The following is a 14,270-nucleotide window of genomic DNA, read 5'->3' as shown; positions in this document are numbered from 1 at the left end:
ATCGACGTCCGGCGTTCCCCAACGGCAACAGATCTCTAGAAACACGTGCGGATGAAGACCATTCCCCTGTGTCCATGTCCTGGCGACTGAGAAAAATCTGCTTCCCAGTTTTCTACGCCCGGGATGTGAACTGCGGAGAAGTTGGAGGCTGTGGCTTCCGCCCACAGCCGCATCTGCCGAACTGCTCGGAAGGCTTGACGACTGCGTGTGCCGCCCTGGTGGTTGATGTACACAACCGCCTTGGCGTTGTCCGACTGAATTCGGATCTGCCTGCCGTCCAGCTACCGCTGGAACACCTTTAGGGCTAAATCCACTGCCCTTATCCCCAGAACATTTAACCGAGGGGAGGACTCTGTCGGAGTCCAGGTTCCCAGAGCCGAGTGGTGGAGGAAGACCGCTCCCCACCCTGACAGACTCGCGCCCGTCGTGACCCCAGCCCCGGCTGGGGGCCGGAAGGATTTTTCCTTCGCCCAGGAAGTGGAAAGAAGACACCACTGAAGAGAGGTTTTGCTGCAAGGGAAAGAGAGACGGTCTTGTCTAGGGACGTCGACCTCCTGTCCCATTAGCGGTGTCCGAAAGAATCGGACGCAGACGAAACTGCGCAAGGGAACTGCCTCCATTGCTGTCACCATCTTCCTGGGACAGTGCATGAGGCGCCTCAAGGGGTGACTGGGCCCGAAGGAGAGATTGCACCCCTGTCTGTAGTGAACGCTGACTATGCAGCGGAAGCTTCACTATCGCTGAGAGAGTATAAAACTCCATCCCGAGATAAGTCAGTGATTGGGTCGGTGTCAGCTTTGACTCTGGAATTTCGATGATCTACCCGAACCCCTGGAGAGTCTCCAGAGCAATGGTCAGGTTGTGTTGACATGCCACCCAGGAGGGTGTCTTGACTAGAGGATCGTGCAGGTAAGTGATCACCGAGTGGCCCTGTAGGACCGCCACCACTGCTGCCATGACCTTGGTGAAGACCCGTGGGGCTGTCGCCAGGCCGAATGGCAGTGCCACGAACTGAAGGTGTTCATCCCCGATGGCGAAACGCAGAAAGCGTTGAAGCTCGGGTGCGATTGGCACAAGGAGATAAGCATCCTTGATGTCACCGCTCCCCTTCCAAAGAAACGAGTCAGAGGGCGAGAGCAGAGCTGTATCTTGTAACCGTGAGACAGAATGTCTCTCACCCATCGGTCTTGGACTGCGGCAAGGACGAGACTGTCTAGCAACTTCATCCAATTGCTCGCCAAACAAACGGTCGCCATAAAATGGCAAACCGGTTAAGAACTTCTTGGAAGCAGAGCCTGCCTTCCATTCACGTAGCCACATAGCCCTGCAGACTGCCACTGAATTGGTGGATGCTACCGCTGCACGGCTCGCAGAGTCCAGGAACGGCGTTCATGGCGTAGAACGAAAAAAACTACGCCTGATAAGTGAAGGACACAACCTGCGTGGCAGAGTTATGTGCAACCGCAATAATCTCAGCCGGAGAAGCTGAGATAGCTTGGAGTGCCCTCACGGCTGCGAAAGCTGGAGCAAAAGATGCGACTATGGCTTCATAGATGGATTTCATCATAAGCGTTATTTGCCTGTCAGTGGCATTCGTGAGAGATGGACATCTGCCCCTAATACTACGGATCTAGCCGCCAGCCTAGAGACTGGAGGATCCACCAATGACACTGAGCCCAACCGTTAAGCACGTCAGGGGGGGAAGGGTAACGCGTGTCAATAAGGCGCTTAGTAAGCGCTTGTCCGTCAAGTTCTGTGCTACTGGACGGCCCCTCTGGAGTTAGAGTGATCGAAACACGAACTCCTGATGAAGTCGGGGAAGGTTCCCAGCGGGCCCGCTTAGCCTATCATAGGCCGCGGTCCGTGACGGAGTTCTCACCGTGGGAACTGGGTGTTACCCCAGGATGTTGTACCGACTCAGAGGGACCCGGGAGCGATGAACTCACAGCTCCCTGGCCCTGTGGTATCGGTCTGGACTGCAAGGCTTCCAGTATCTTAGCAGACCCCCTGTCCATAGACGGAGTCCTGTGATGTGAAAGCTATTCAGAGATTTGCTGATTTCATCATGCAAACTCTGTCGCTGTCATCTGTGCAGTGCCCGTAATATAGCCGCACAAGAGGTACCGGTTGTAAAATAAGCCAGTGCCTTGGCACCCTTACTCTTTAAGAGCAGACAACAGCATGTCGTCCGCAGAGTAATCAGTGAGGGTATACAGCCAAAAACAAATAATGCTGCCGAACAGTGAAATCATATACCATATAAATAAACATATATATATATATATATATATATATATATATATATATATATATATATATATATATATATATATATATATATATATATATATATATATATATATATATATATATATATACACACTGCGGCACCAAGGGGGGGACAACACCTGAAAAACTGGTGCCCCACAGTGCTCAGTGAGGGGGAAGGAGGATACCAACGTATGCTCCAGCCCTCCCTGCCGACGTCCAGTCGGCCGTCCCGTCGTTACCCCTGACTGGCAGGCCCCAGAACGGGAGTATATGGCACTAGGCCGTAAGAGCCAGGGACTAAATTTAAAAACGCGGCCGGCAGACATGGCGCGGTCGGCGCGGTAGTCCCAGTCTCACAAACCAGTCAGCAACCGCTGCGGCGTTTGTAACACAGATGCTGCACTGTCCCTCAGTGGACACAGAGTACGTTATGATGCAGGGCTCTGTCTGCGGGAATCCGGTGGCCTATAGTGATCAGTGAGGGGGGACGGAGGACAGCGAGGTGTGCTCCAGCCCTCACTGTCGGCAACATACCGACCATCCCGCCCTTCTTCCTGACTGGCAGGCTCAGGGGCGGGAGTTTAACACACTAGGCCGCAAAAGCCGGGAACTAAAGTAAAAACCGCGGCCGGCAAACAGGCACGGTCGGCGCGGTAGTCCCGGACAAAAAATCCACACCGCAGTCGCAGCTGCGTCTGAGGCCAAGGTGCTTTATGCACCGTCCCAACGGGGACACAGAGTACCTGTAGATGCAGGGCCATGTCCCTGACGATACTCCGTCTCCTGTCCGGCAGATTCCCCCAGGGGCTGCGGATGTGGCTTGTGGCCACCAGATTCTCTGCCCCGGGTCTCCCTCAGCTGCAGCCAGAAGTTGCTGAAAACATGGCTGACGGCGTTCTCTGAGGAGGAGGGAGGCGTGGGCGTAGTCACAAAAAGTGCGGGAATCTGGTGCCCCAGCGTGGATAGTGAGGGGGGCGGAGGACAGCTCAGTGTACTCCAGCCCTCACTGTCGGCGTCATACCGACCGTCCCGCCCTTTTCCCTGACTGGCAGGCCTGGGGGCGGGAGAATCCCATACTAGGCCGCAAAAGCCGGGGACTAAAGTTAAAATCGCGGCCGGCCGGCAGTGCACGGTCGGCGCGGTAGTCCCGGACCCACACGCACGCCGCAGTCGCTGCAGCGTCTGGGCCCAAGGTGCTTTATGCGCCGTCCCAACGGGGACACAGAGCACCTTGCCCTAGAAAGTGCGGGAATCTTCCAGTGCAGCGTCCCTCCCTTCCCCTGACTGGCAGGCCCGGGGGTGGGAATATGCGGTACTAGGCCGCAGAAGCCGGGGACTAGAGTTATAAGCGCGGCCGGCAACCAGCGCGGTCAGCGCGGTAGTCCCGGCGCACTAACACGCCCAGCAGTGCTGCAGCGTGTATGACACAAGCGCTCCATGCGCCGTCCCCAAGGGGACACAGAGTACCTCACAGTAGCAGGGCCATGTCCCTGACGATACCCAGCTCCTGTCCAGCAGATTCCCCAGGGGCTGCGGAGGGAGCACGGTCCCAGTGTCTGGAGACCGATTATGGATCCCACTTCACCCAGAGCCCTGCAGGGATGGGGAAGGAAAACAGCATGTTGGCTCCTGCCTATGTACCCGCAATGGGTACCTCAACCTTAACAGCACCACCGACCAGAGTGGGGTGAGAAGGGAGCATGCCGGGGGCCCTATATGGGCCCACTTTTCTTCCATCCGATATAGTCAGCAGCTGCTGCTGACTAAATTGTGGAGCTATGCGTGCATGTGTGCCTCCTTCGCACAAAGCATAAAAACTGAGGAGCCCGTGATGCACGGGAGGGTGTATAGCAGAGGGGAGGGGTTACACTTTTTAAAGTGTAATACTTTGTGTGGCCTCCGCAGGCAGAAGCTATACACCCAATTGTCTGGGTCTCCCAATGGAGCGACAAAGAAATTCAAATTTATTGAGACGCACTTGTATTCCACATTTCTGACCTTTTGGGAAATTACCATTACAAATGGCATTATTTTATCAACAAAAGACTTAAAATGAATAATTTATAACCTGATGTGCTCCAAATTCAATTGGTTGCGTCTTCCTTTTGTTGCCGCGTAATAATATTGCCAGGTCACTAACGCAGCATGAATCAAGCACCGTCGGCTTTGGACCATCAAATAAACCACAGTCACGTGGCAATCGGTCAAATGACTCTGGGAAAAAGTACTGCAGCAGATCTACAACTCCAGATGCCAAATGAAGAATGCCTATAACAAGAGAAATTAAACGTTAACTGATTATTAACATAAAACAATCAGCTAAAAATTTTGGAAAGTGTAGCACAAGCACAGAAATCACTGCAGGGCATCTGTTACCATAAAAATGGCATTCATATTTTTTTATCCTTACTGTATTTCTCAGACTATAAGACACATTTTTTGCAAAAAAAATTCATGCTACTAAATGTTTGCATCTTATGGTTCATTCACTGGCAGCTTCCTGTGATGGAGGATAAAGCTGGTAAAGTGTCGTTACTAATCACTGAGATAACTGTATTTTCTCCTCTAGCACACAACTAGCTCAAGGACATTTCAGATCATGTGATTAGTCACACGCTTGGAAGAAAATGCAAGATGTGGTGTATAGTGTGTGTATACATGTGCATGTAGTAGAGCTGTGTGTATATCAATGTTCATGTAGCAGAGCTGTGTGTGTGTATGTTTATATATTTGAGCATCTAGCAAAGCTGTGTGTGTATAAATGTGCATGTAGAACGTGTGTATATATGAACATGTAGAAGAGCTGCGCCTATAAATGTGCATGTAGCAGTATGTCTATAAATGTGAATCTAGTAGAGATGTGTTTATATACAGTAATTATGCATGTAGCAGGGCTCTGTGTATAAAAATGTGCCTGTTGGTGATCTGGGTACGAAGGAAGATTTTCATATGTTGCAGAGCTGTGTGTTTATAATACACACTACAGGGAAATACTAACATTAGATTTATTATTAACTCCCTATTCTGCCTTGGTGCATTAAAATTAGAGATAATGACCACCTCACTTTACACCAAGGAAGTCTTAATTAGTAGGAAAGATGTTTTTCCTATTTTATGCTGCCTAAATTTGGGGTGCATCTTATGGTACAGTGAGTCTTAGAATCCAAAAAATACGGTAAATGCTTCTGAACAGCCCTCAAAGTATTCCTTATACAGTCATATGAAAAAGTTTGGGCACCCCTATTAATGTTAACCTTTTTTTTTTTTTATAACAATTTCGGTTTTTGCAACAGCTATTTCAGTTTCATATATCTAATAACTGATGGACTGAGTAATATTTCTGGATTGAAATGAGGTTTATTGTACTAACAGAAAATGTGCAATCCGCATTTAAACTAAATTTGACAGGTGCAAAAGTATGGGCACCTCAACATAAAAGTGACATTAATATTTTGTAGATCCTCCTTTTGCAAAAATAACAACCTCTAGTCGCTTCCTGTAGCTTTTAATGAGTTCCTGGATCCTGGATGAAGGTATATTTGACCATTCCTGTTTAGAAAACAATTGCAGTTTAGTTAAGTTTGATGGTCGCCGAGCATGGACAGCACGCTTCAAATCATCCCACAGATGTTCAATGATATTCAGGTCTGGGGACTGGGATGGCCATTCCAGAACATTGTAATTGTTCCTCTGCATGAATGCCTGAGTAGATTTGGATCATTGTCTTGCTGAAATATCCATCCCCTGCGTAACTTCAACTTTGTCACTGATTCTTGCACATTATTGTCAAGAATCTGCTGATACTGAGTTGAATCCATGCGACCCTCAACTTTAACAAGATTCCTGATGCCGGCATTGGCCACACAGCCCCAAAGCATGATGGAACCTCCACCAAATTTTACTGTGGGTAGCAAGTGCTTTTCTTGGAATGCCATGTTTTTTTGCCTCCATGCATAACGCCTTTTTGTATGACCAAACAACTCAATCTTTGTTTTATCAGTCCACAGGACCTTCTTCCAAAATGTAACTGGCTTGTCCAAATGTGCTTTTGCTTACCTCAGGCGACTCTGTTTGTGGCGTGCTTGCAGAAACGGCTTCTTTTGCATCACTCTCCCATACAGCTTCTCCTTGTGCAAAGTGCGCTGTATTGTTGACCGATGCACAGTGACACCATCTGCAGCAAGATGATGCTGCAGCTCTTTGGAGGTGGTCTGTGGATTGTCCGTGACTGTTCTCACCATTCTTCTTCTCTGCCTTTCTAATATTTTTCTTGGCCTGCCACTTCTGGCCTTAACAAGAACTGTACCTGTGTTCTTCCATTTCCTTACTATGTTCCTCACAGTGGAAACTGACAGTTTAAATCTCTGAGACAACTTTTTGTATCCTTCCCCTGAACAACTATGTTGAATAATCTTTGTTTTCAGAAATTTGAGAGTTGTTTTGAGGAGCCCATGATGCCACTCTTCATAGAAGATTCAAATAGGAGAACAACTTGCAAGTGGCCACCTTAAATACTTTTTCTCATGATTGGATACACCTGCCTATGAAGTTCAAAGCTCAATGAGGTTACAAAACCAATTTAGTGCTTTAGTAAGTCAGTAAAAAGTAGTTAGGAGTGTTCAAATCAAGAAATTGATAAGGGTGCCCATACTTTTGCACAGGTCAAATTTTGTTTAAATGCAGATTGCACATTTTCTGTTAGTACAATAAACCTCATTTCAATCCAGAAATATTACTGCGTCCATCAGTTATTAGATATATGAATCTGAAATAGCTGTTGCAAAAACCCAAATTGTTATAAAGAAAAAAGGTTAACATTAATAGGGGTGCCCAAACTTTTTCATATGACTGTATGCTAACTAGTAAGTATGCTCGTACATTAGCAGTTCATGTAGTGCTACATAAGGGTCTGTGTATATTGATGTTGGTACATAAGTTGCCCTTCAGGGCTTAATTTTGGTGGTAAGCTTGTTTTACCTCAGATTTGACTCCATAAAGGTAACCTGTCTTCATGCTATGCTTCATGGCTGTCTATCTGCAGAAAGTTATGTTTTAATCTAAAATGCTGCAGTGGCTCATGGAAAATAGTTTTAAAAGTCACCTGGGGACGATAGGGAGAGATCCGATTAGTCCAGTGTGGTCCTCAGTTGTTTTTTTTCCGCCTCACTCCTTTTGATTAACAGGTCTCTGCCATGGGTGTACATATAGAGAGACCTGTCAATCAACTGGAGAGGGGAGCAGAGAGGCTGGCCAGCCATGTCACTGGATGAGATAGGTCTCTCCCAATCGCTCCAGACCAGTCTTTCAAGGTATTCTCTAAAACGTCCTGCAGCGTTTCAAAGTAAAACATACCTGGATAAAATTGCCAGGCTCTGATTATTGCTGCCTGAGTCTAACGACAAGTTCCCTTTATAATACTGCATTTTATTTGAAACAGTATTCAGAGTCAGAACCTAATACACTGGTGAAAAGCATGCAAGTAACAACTAATAATAAAATGTAAGGAAATTTCAAGAATGACTTCTGCTACTCGTACATCTAGTGCTGCACAACTGGAAACTGTAAGCAACTTACAGCAAATTTCACTGATTTCTGCATTTGGTTTTTAGCCATGCCACAAGTACAGTAAACAGGTTTCTTTATCATTATTTTTCATTCGTCTGGTTGGCAGATTGAAAACCACATTGTGAAACCATTGTAACCCAGAGTAAAATTGCTAGTGTTGTACAGTTTTGGTCCACACAGCAAAAACACTACATGTTTGGGCCCCCAGAGGAAAGTCAATATTTACTCACCTGAATGAGATCTATAGTTTTGAACTAATTGGTAGACTTGTTTTGGTCTCCGGACAATGCAGTTCTTCTCGCTACCCGAACAACTTTTGTTTGCATAGTAGAATAAGGATCTCAGGTCACTGAAGCGAAAAGAAACCCCTTTCATTATACTCTGTGCTGTGTCTCCAGTAAGAAACATGGAATTGGGATCATTAATGCATCGCATCAGCAAAAATAGCTCTGCCTGTGTGAAGTCTTGAATCTCATCCCCATAAAGTTCATGGATAGACCATGGCAACTCTTCAAGCATTGATACTCTGCATGATAAATTATACAGGACATCCTCTTCATCAAAATATCCAAGCTTACATTTTATTTGTTCATACATTCGAAACAGGCGATAGATTTCCTTCCGATCTCCTTGAAAGTTTGGTGCCCTTTTCCTCCCAAGTTTAATGTACTCCTGTTCAGTAAGTCTACCATGTTTGCAGCCTAACGCTTCAAATGATCCTTTCAAAAATGACTTAATCTCTTTCCAAACAAGAGCAGGATTGTACAGAGACTTTCCTTTGATCATTTTAGGCCATAAATCATTGGCAAATACCTCGAACGTCACAAAAATACGAGGGTCGGATTCCATTTGTTCACAGTAATTTTCTTCTTCCTCGTGATCAGGGTCAGGCTCCATCTCATAGTCCTCATTCAACAAGTCTAGCACATCAATGGTATCCAAAGACCACCCTGCAATACTTCTTTTGAGACTTCCATCGTCATTCCTGGGGAAGAACGGATCAGGCATAGATGCATCCAGAAGTAGCAGGAGGTGCTTGGAAGTTATGAACAATGGATAGTTCTCATCCTGGATGTCTTGCAATTTGTGAACGTTAACCTCAATTGGTTTATAATTGCTTGTTGCCTTTGTGGATTTGCTTAACTCAAGAAAGTTTCTTTGTACCTCTTGACAAAGCACTTGGTTTTTGGTAATAAAAACTGGATGATAGTGTTCCAATTCCTGAGGATTCTTTATTTCATCCAAGGCTTCATTTTCAGCATCCATGTCCTCATCTTCTGGAAGTGATTGCTCCTCGTCTGTAGTGTAAGACAATTCGGTTTCAGAATTTTCCTCTTCATCGGTTTCTCCATCGTCAACATTTTCACAAAATTTTCTTCTTTGCCATGGTTGTTTTACTATCCATGGGCCAACTGACACAGCTTCTGTCCAGTAAGAGTGAAACTTCTTCCAGAGACGATATAAGCAGCAAGTTGTTTTTCCCGTCCCACTTCTACCAATTAATATGATGGTTTCCATAGGTTTGGGATTTAGATCAATCACTGCATACTCTAACTCACCGACTCTGAAGGGATACTCAACTCTGGAGTTCATGTTACTTAACACATTGAGTGCCATATCTGTGCTAAAGCTGTGAAATTTCATAATATTGTATTCAGTTTCTGCTGCACTGGCGGGGGGAGAGTAATTTGAAACGTGTTCCATATCACATTCAATTTCTGTATCTTCCATGAAATATTTTGGAATACGCTTTTGCACGTTTGAGGAGATGGCAATCTTCGTTATGCCCTTTAGTTTTTTTCTGAGAATGCAGGTTAAGCCTCTATTGTAAGCACTGCAAATACTTTCAATGGCATGCCTGAGTTTGCCATGGTCGAGAACAATGTCCCATATCCGAATAATTTCTGTGTAAACCCTGCCTATTTTCACCGTTGATAGTTCAGCTGCAAGAATTTTTTCTGGTTCCTCACTACATCGAGGTGAAAAATCAATTGCAAGTTCCCATAGCATCCTGGCTCCTTTGTCTAGTTTAACTTCGTAAAGCTTAATATTGCTCTTGAGTTTCAGCTGCTTTTGAAGACTACGAGTCCATTCCCCATTTCCAAGCTTTTGAATTGAGACAATTATTTTATTTTTCATGTAATGTGGCACTGTTTTGCTTTCCAATTTCTTGAGGGCTTCAGGTGAACACTCAACTTCCCAGGTCATATTATTGAAATCTATGTTTGATGGATCAATGTCCTCTTCTAGCGGCTCAACATCATCTTCAATACCGTTAGACGCCGCTAAATCGCTTATGGCACATCCATTACTCTCCATCTCAGAGTCAATAGATATCCCATACGGATTTACTGTAGTGCCATTTACAAAGTCCTTAGGTGCCTCATTGATCCCAGCTCCAGTGGTTTGTACAGCAGTCAATGCCTTTAAATTATCAAAGGCTGGATGTCCTTTGTTTGGTTCCATAGATTTGATTAACTCTCTTATGACTAGCAGAATGCTTTCTTTTGGAGTCATTGCTTTCTTCATGCTTACTTCAGCTTGCTGAGTGAGTTTATGGGTTGTGCGTTCGCATTTCTCCAGCTGAACATTTTGAACATTAATCACGGTTTTAGGCTGTGAAGGAGCCTCACAGTGTGACTTTAAATGGTTCCTTTGCTGTGTTGTATTTCCATTTGTCACTGTCTTATTATGTTTGGGGACACAAACTGGCTGATTTGGTTTGTACTTCTTTCTAGATTCATTCCATGCAATAAAGCGCTGATCTGAATCCTTTATCTTGTATTTAGCAATTTTTCCTTGCTCATTTTTTATTGTTAACTTAATATCAAATCTTGCAAGCAAATCCATTATTTTCCGACATTGTTTGGCATTATTGCTCTGAAAAACCAAGTGCATGATTGTGTCTCCATTTCTGTCCTGAACATTGGGTTCCAGGTAAGGGTACTTGAGAGGTTCAGCCAAATACAAGTCCAAAAGGTATTTTGCCATTGACACGCCATAATTGCCTAGAAAACAAATATAAAAAAATAGAACAAGTAGTGTACAGTACACATAGAAATGTGTCCTTATTAGTTCATTTACCAGTTATAACGCATAATAAGAAAATCAGGAGTGTTTTTTTTCTCAACGGTCATAAAAATGTGGCTATTTATCTGATGCCTTGATGATCAAGTACATATAATTACCTTTCCAACCTCTAAGGCTGCTTTCACAAACCGCATATGACCAGATCCTTTACAAATGCATTCATTACATGCATTTCATTTCTTTTCATTTCATTTCAATACATACATTCATTTCAATACATTTGCAATGGAATCGCGGCAATATGCGGTGACTTGCGGTTGCGTGCGGCACACAATAGATCAGTTGTTTTGCGGTATTTTACAGAGTTGCAAAAAACGCTACTTGTTGCGATTTTGACCTCGGTGAAAATACTGCATCTCACTGGATCCGACGCATTGCGGCGGTACCTGCAATGTAGTTCAATGGGTGCTGGATCCTGCAGTACCGGAAGTCGCCGGATCCTGATAGAGAGGATCCTGTTTTCTGTACTGAGCATGCCCAGAAAGCAGCCTGGCATGGTCAGTACAGAAATCTCTTTCTCTGGCCGGTTTCAGACGTCTGTGTTTTATCAGGTACAAGACGCACGTATGGTTATGGTCATACGTGTGACACGTACTGGAGAAAACACTTGTCTGTGAAATAAAAATGGTCTATATTCACCTGTATCAAGTGGCGCTGTCTTTAGCTCTGCTGCCTCCCGCTCCTGACATCCGCTCATTGTATTCATTGATTATTCATAGCCCGAGGATCTGGAAGCAGGAGCATCATGGGGACAGCGCCGGGATAGCACCGCGGGGACAGGTAAGAATACAGCAAGCTGTGTGTGTGCAGTGACGTCCAGGTTATTGGAGTTCCCAATGAACTCTAATGACCTCCTGAAGACACCCCCGCGACACAGTGAGTGTCAGGAGGGTGACTTAACGGGTTCTTCAGAGTTCAATGGGAACTATGATGAGTCCCCGATGATGCTCCGGCTTCCAGGTCCTCACTGCACACACACACACACACACACACACACACACACACACACACACAAGCACATATACACACACATATGTATACACACATAGCAGACACACATGGATACACCGAGCACATACACCCACATAGCGCACAAGCATGTATACACTGAACACAGACACACGCATATGTCTTCACACACACACACACACACACACACACACACACACACACACACCTGTATGCTCACCTGTCCCCAGTGATGCGGTTCCTGTTACTGAAGTCCCAAGCGCTGCTCTGACTTCCAGCTCCTCAGTGCAGTGACTATTCAGTGAGTATAATGAGCGGCGGTCAGGAGCGGGAGGCAGCAGACGGACGTCTGAAACAAGCCCCTCTCTCTCCAGGATCGTGGAGGGGTGAGAGGGAGTAATAAAGATGGAGTCCCTAAGTGTGTCCGTGTATTTATTTCTAATAAAGTATTTTTTCTCTGTGTGGTGTCTTTTTTTTTAACCCTTTATTGGAAATTCTTAATGGCCGGGTCAAACTTGGCCTGACATTAAAGTGGGTTTTACACGCTACGATATCGCTAGCAATTCCTAGCGATATCGAGCGTGTAAGTACCCGCCCCCATCGCACATGCTATATCGTGTGATCGCTGCCGCAGCGAACATTATCGCTACGGCAGTGTCACACGCACTTACCTGGTCGTCGCTGTGACTGCCGAACAATCCCTCCCTCAAGGGGGAGGGACGTTCGGCGTCACCACGACTTCACTAAGCGGCCGGCCAATCAAAGCGGAGGGGCGGAGATGAGCGGGACGTAACATCCCGCCCACCTCCTTCCTTCCGCATTATGGCCGGCGGCAGGTAAGGAGACGTTCCTCGCTCCTGCGGTGTCACACACAGCGATGTGTGCTGCCACATGATCGATGAACAACATGGATAAACAACCCTTACCGATTTTTGAGTTTGGGACGACCTCTCCATGGTGAACGATTTTCACCATTTTTGAGGTCGCTTAAGGACGCTGGTAAGTGTCACACGCTGCGATATCGTTAATGACGCCGGATGTGCGTCACTAACAACGTGACCCCGACGATAAAATATTAATGATATCGTAGCGTGTAAAGCCCCCTTAAGAATCTCGAGCTTTATACCAGCTGGTAAAACAAAAAAACAAAGCTGGTATTAACCCCTTATTACCCAGTGTGCCAGACGGCCCCAGTGCCACTAGAAGAGTTGGATACAGTGCCAGGAGATGGCGCTTCTATGAAGGCGCCATTTTCTGGGGCGGCTGCAGACTGCAATTCGCAGCGAAGGGGGGGGGGAGATAAAGCTTGTGCCACCCTGCGCTGCGGATTCCAAATTCCAATCCCCAGCTGCCTAGTTGCACCTGGCTGGATACAAAAATTGTACGAAGCCCATGTCGTTTTTTTTTTGTTTGTTTTTTTTAGTTATTTCATGAAATTCATTAAATAATTAAAAAACAGGGCCTCCCTATATTTTTGGTTCCCAGCTGGTTAAGAATAGGCAGCCCGTACCTACCTGCTGTACCCGGCTAGCATACAAAAATAGGGCGAAGCCCACGTCTTTTTTTTTTTAGTTTTTGGGCAAAAAAGTTAAAAAAAAAGGGCTTCCCTGGTTTTTCCATTGCCAGTGAAGGTAACACCAAGCAGTGGGGGTTTGCAGCCAGTAGCTGCTTGGGTTACCCTTTGCAATAGAAAATGCAGCGGAAGCCCACACATTATTTTCTTCACGCCTAACCCTAGGGTTAGGGTTACGTGTTTGGTGTTTTGTTTTTTTTAAAATGAATTTAACTCTAGTGTTAGCCAATTACTTGTTCTGTGTCACCTGCATCCATCACAGCATGTGCAGGCTGTGAGGTCAGCTGAGCTCGGGCGGTACTGGAGTCAGCTGATCTGAACTCAGTTGAACACCAGCCCGCGCACTCTGCAATAGGTGCAGCGGGACACAGGACAAGTAATCGGCCGACACTGGAGTCAGCTGATCTGAACTCAGCTGACTCCTGACCACACATCCTGCACACGGTCACACGTGATGGGCAGCAGGCAGTGACTGCTGTTAACCTGCATCCATCGCAGCGCGTGTGGACTGTGAGATCAGGAGTTCAGCTGACTCCCGATCAGCTGACTCCAGTGCCGCCGATAAATTCTGTGTCTTGCTGCAGACGGATCCAGTAAAATAAAAATTGCGGTTGCATGCGCTGAACATTCAATCAACAGGATCCGGTCAGATGCGGTTTGCGTTTTTTTGCCGACAGGCAAATAAACGCTGATGTGAAAGCAGCCTTTGATCAGTTTCCCACATCAGGTAAATGCACACCGAGCTTGGATCGGAAGACCCAGCCAAACCACCAGGTCTCCGAACCTAAGCTAACTGCTTCAC

General features: G+C 46.0%; 1 protein-coding gene across 1 annotated transcript in view; it reads right to left on the bottom strand.

The window, feature by feature from the left end:
* TRANK1 (tetratricopeptide repeat and ankyrin repeat containing 1) overlaps positions 1 to 14,270 on the bottom strand; it is a 276,987-nt gene that overhangs the window by 97,828 nt on the left and 164,889 nt on the right. Inside the window, exons 13-14 of the mRNA XM_075315070.1 lie at positions 8,067 to 10,844; positions 4,340 to 4,539 (exon numbers count right to left, since the gene is read on the bottom strand). Coding sequence (XP_075171185.1) covers positions 4,340 to 4,539; positions 8,067 to 10,844 — 2,978 coding nt within the window. The remainder of the gene's footprint in view (positions 1 to 4,339; positions 4,540 to 8,066; positions 10,845 to 14,270) is intronic.

The sequence above is a fragment of the Anomaloglossus baeobatrachus genome, chromosome 6 (genome assembly GCF_048569485.1).
Source record: "Anomaloglossus baeobatrachus isolate aAnoBae1 chromosome 6, aAnoBae1.hap1, whole genome shotgun sequence".
In the NCBI taxonomy this organism is placed as follows: Eukaryota; Metazoa; Chordata; class Amphibia; order Anura; family Aromobatidae; genus Anomaloglossus; species Anomaloglossus baeobatrachus.
This window is presented reverse-complemented; position numbering and strand designations above follow the sequence as displayed.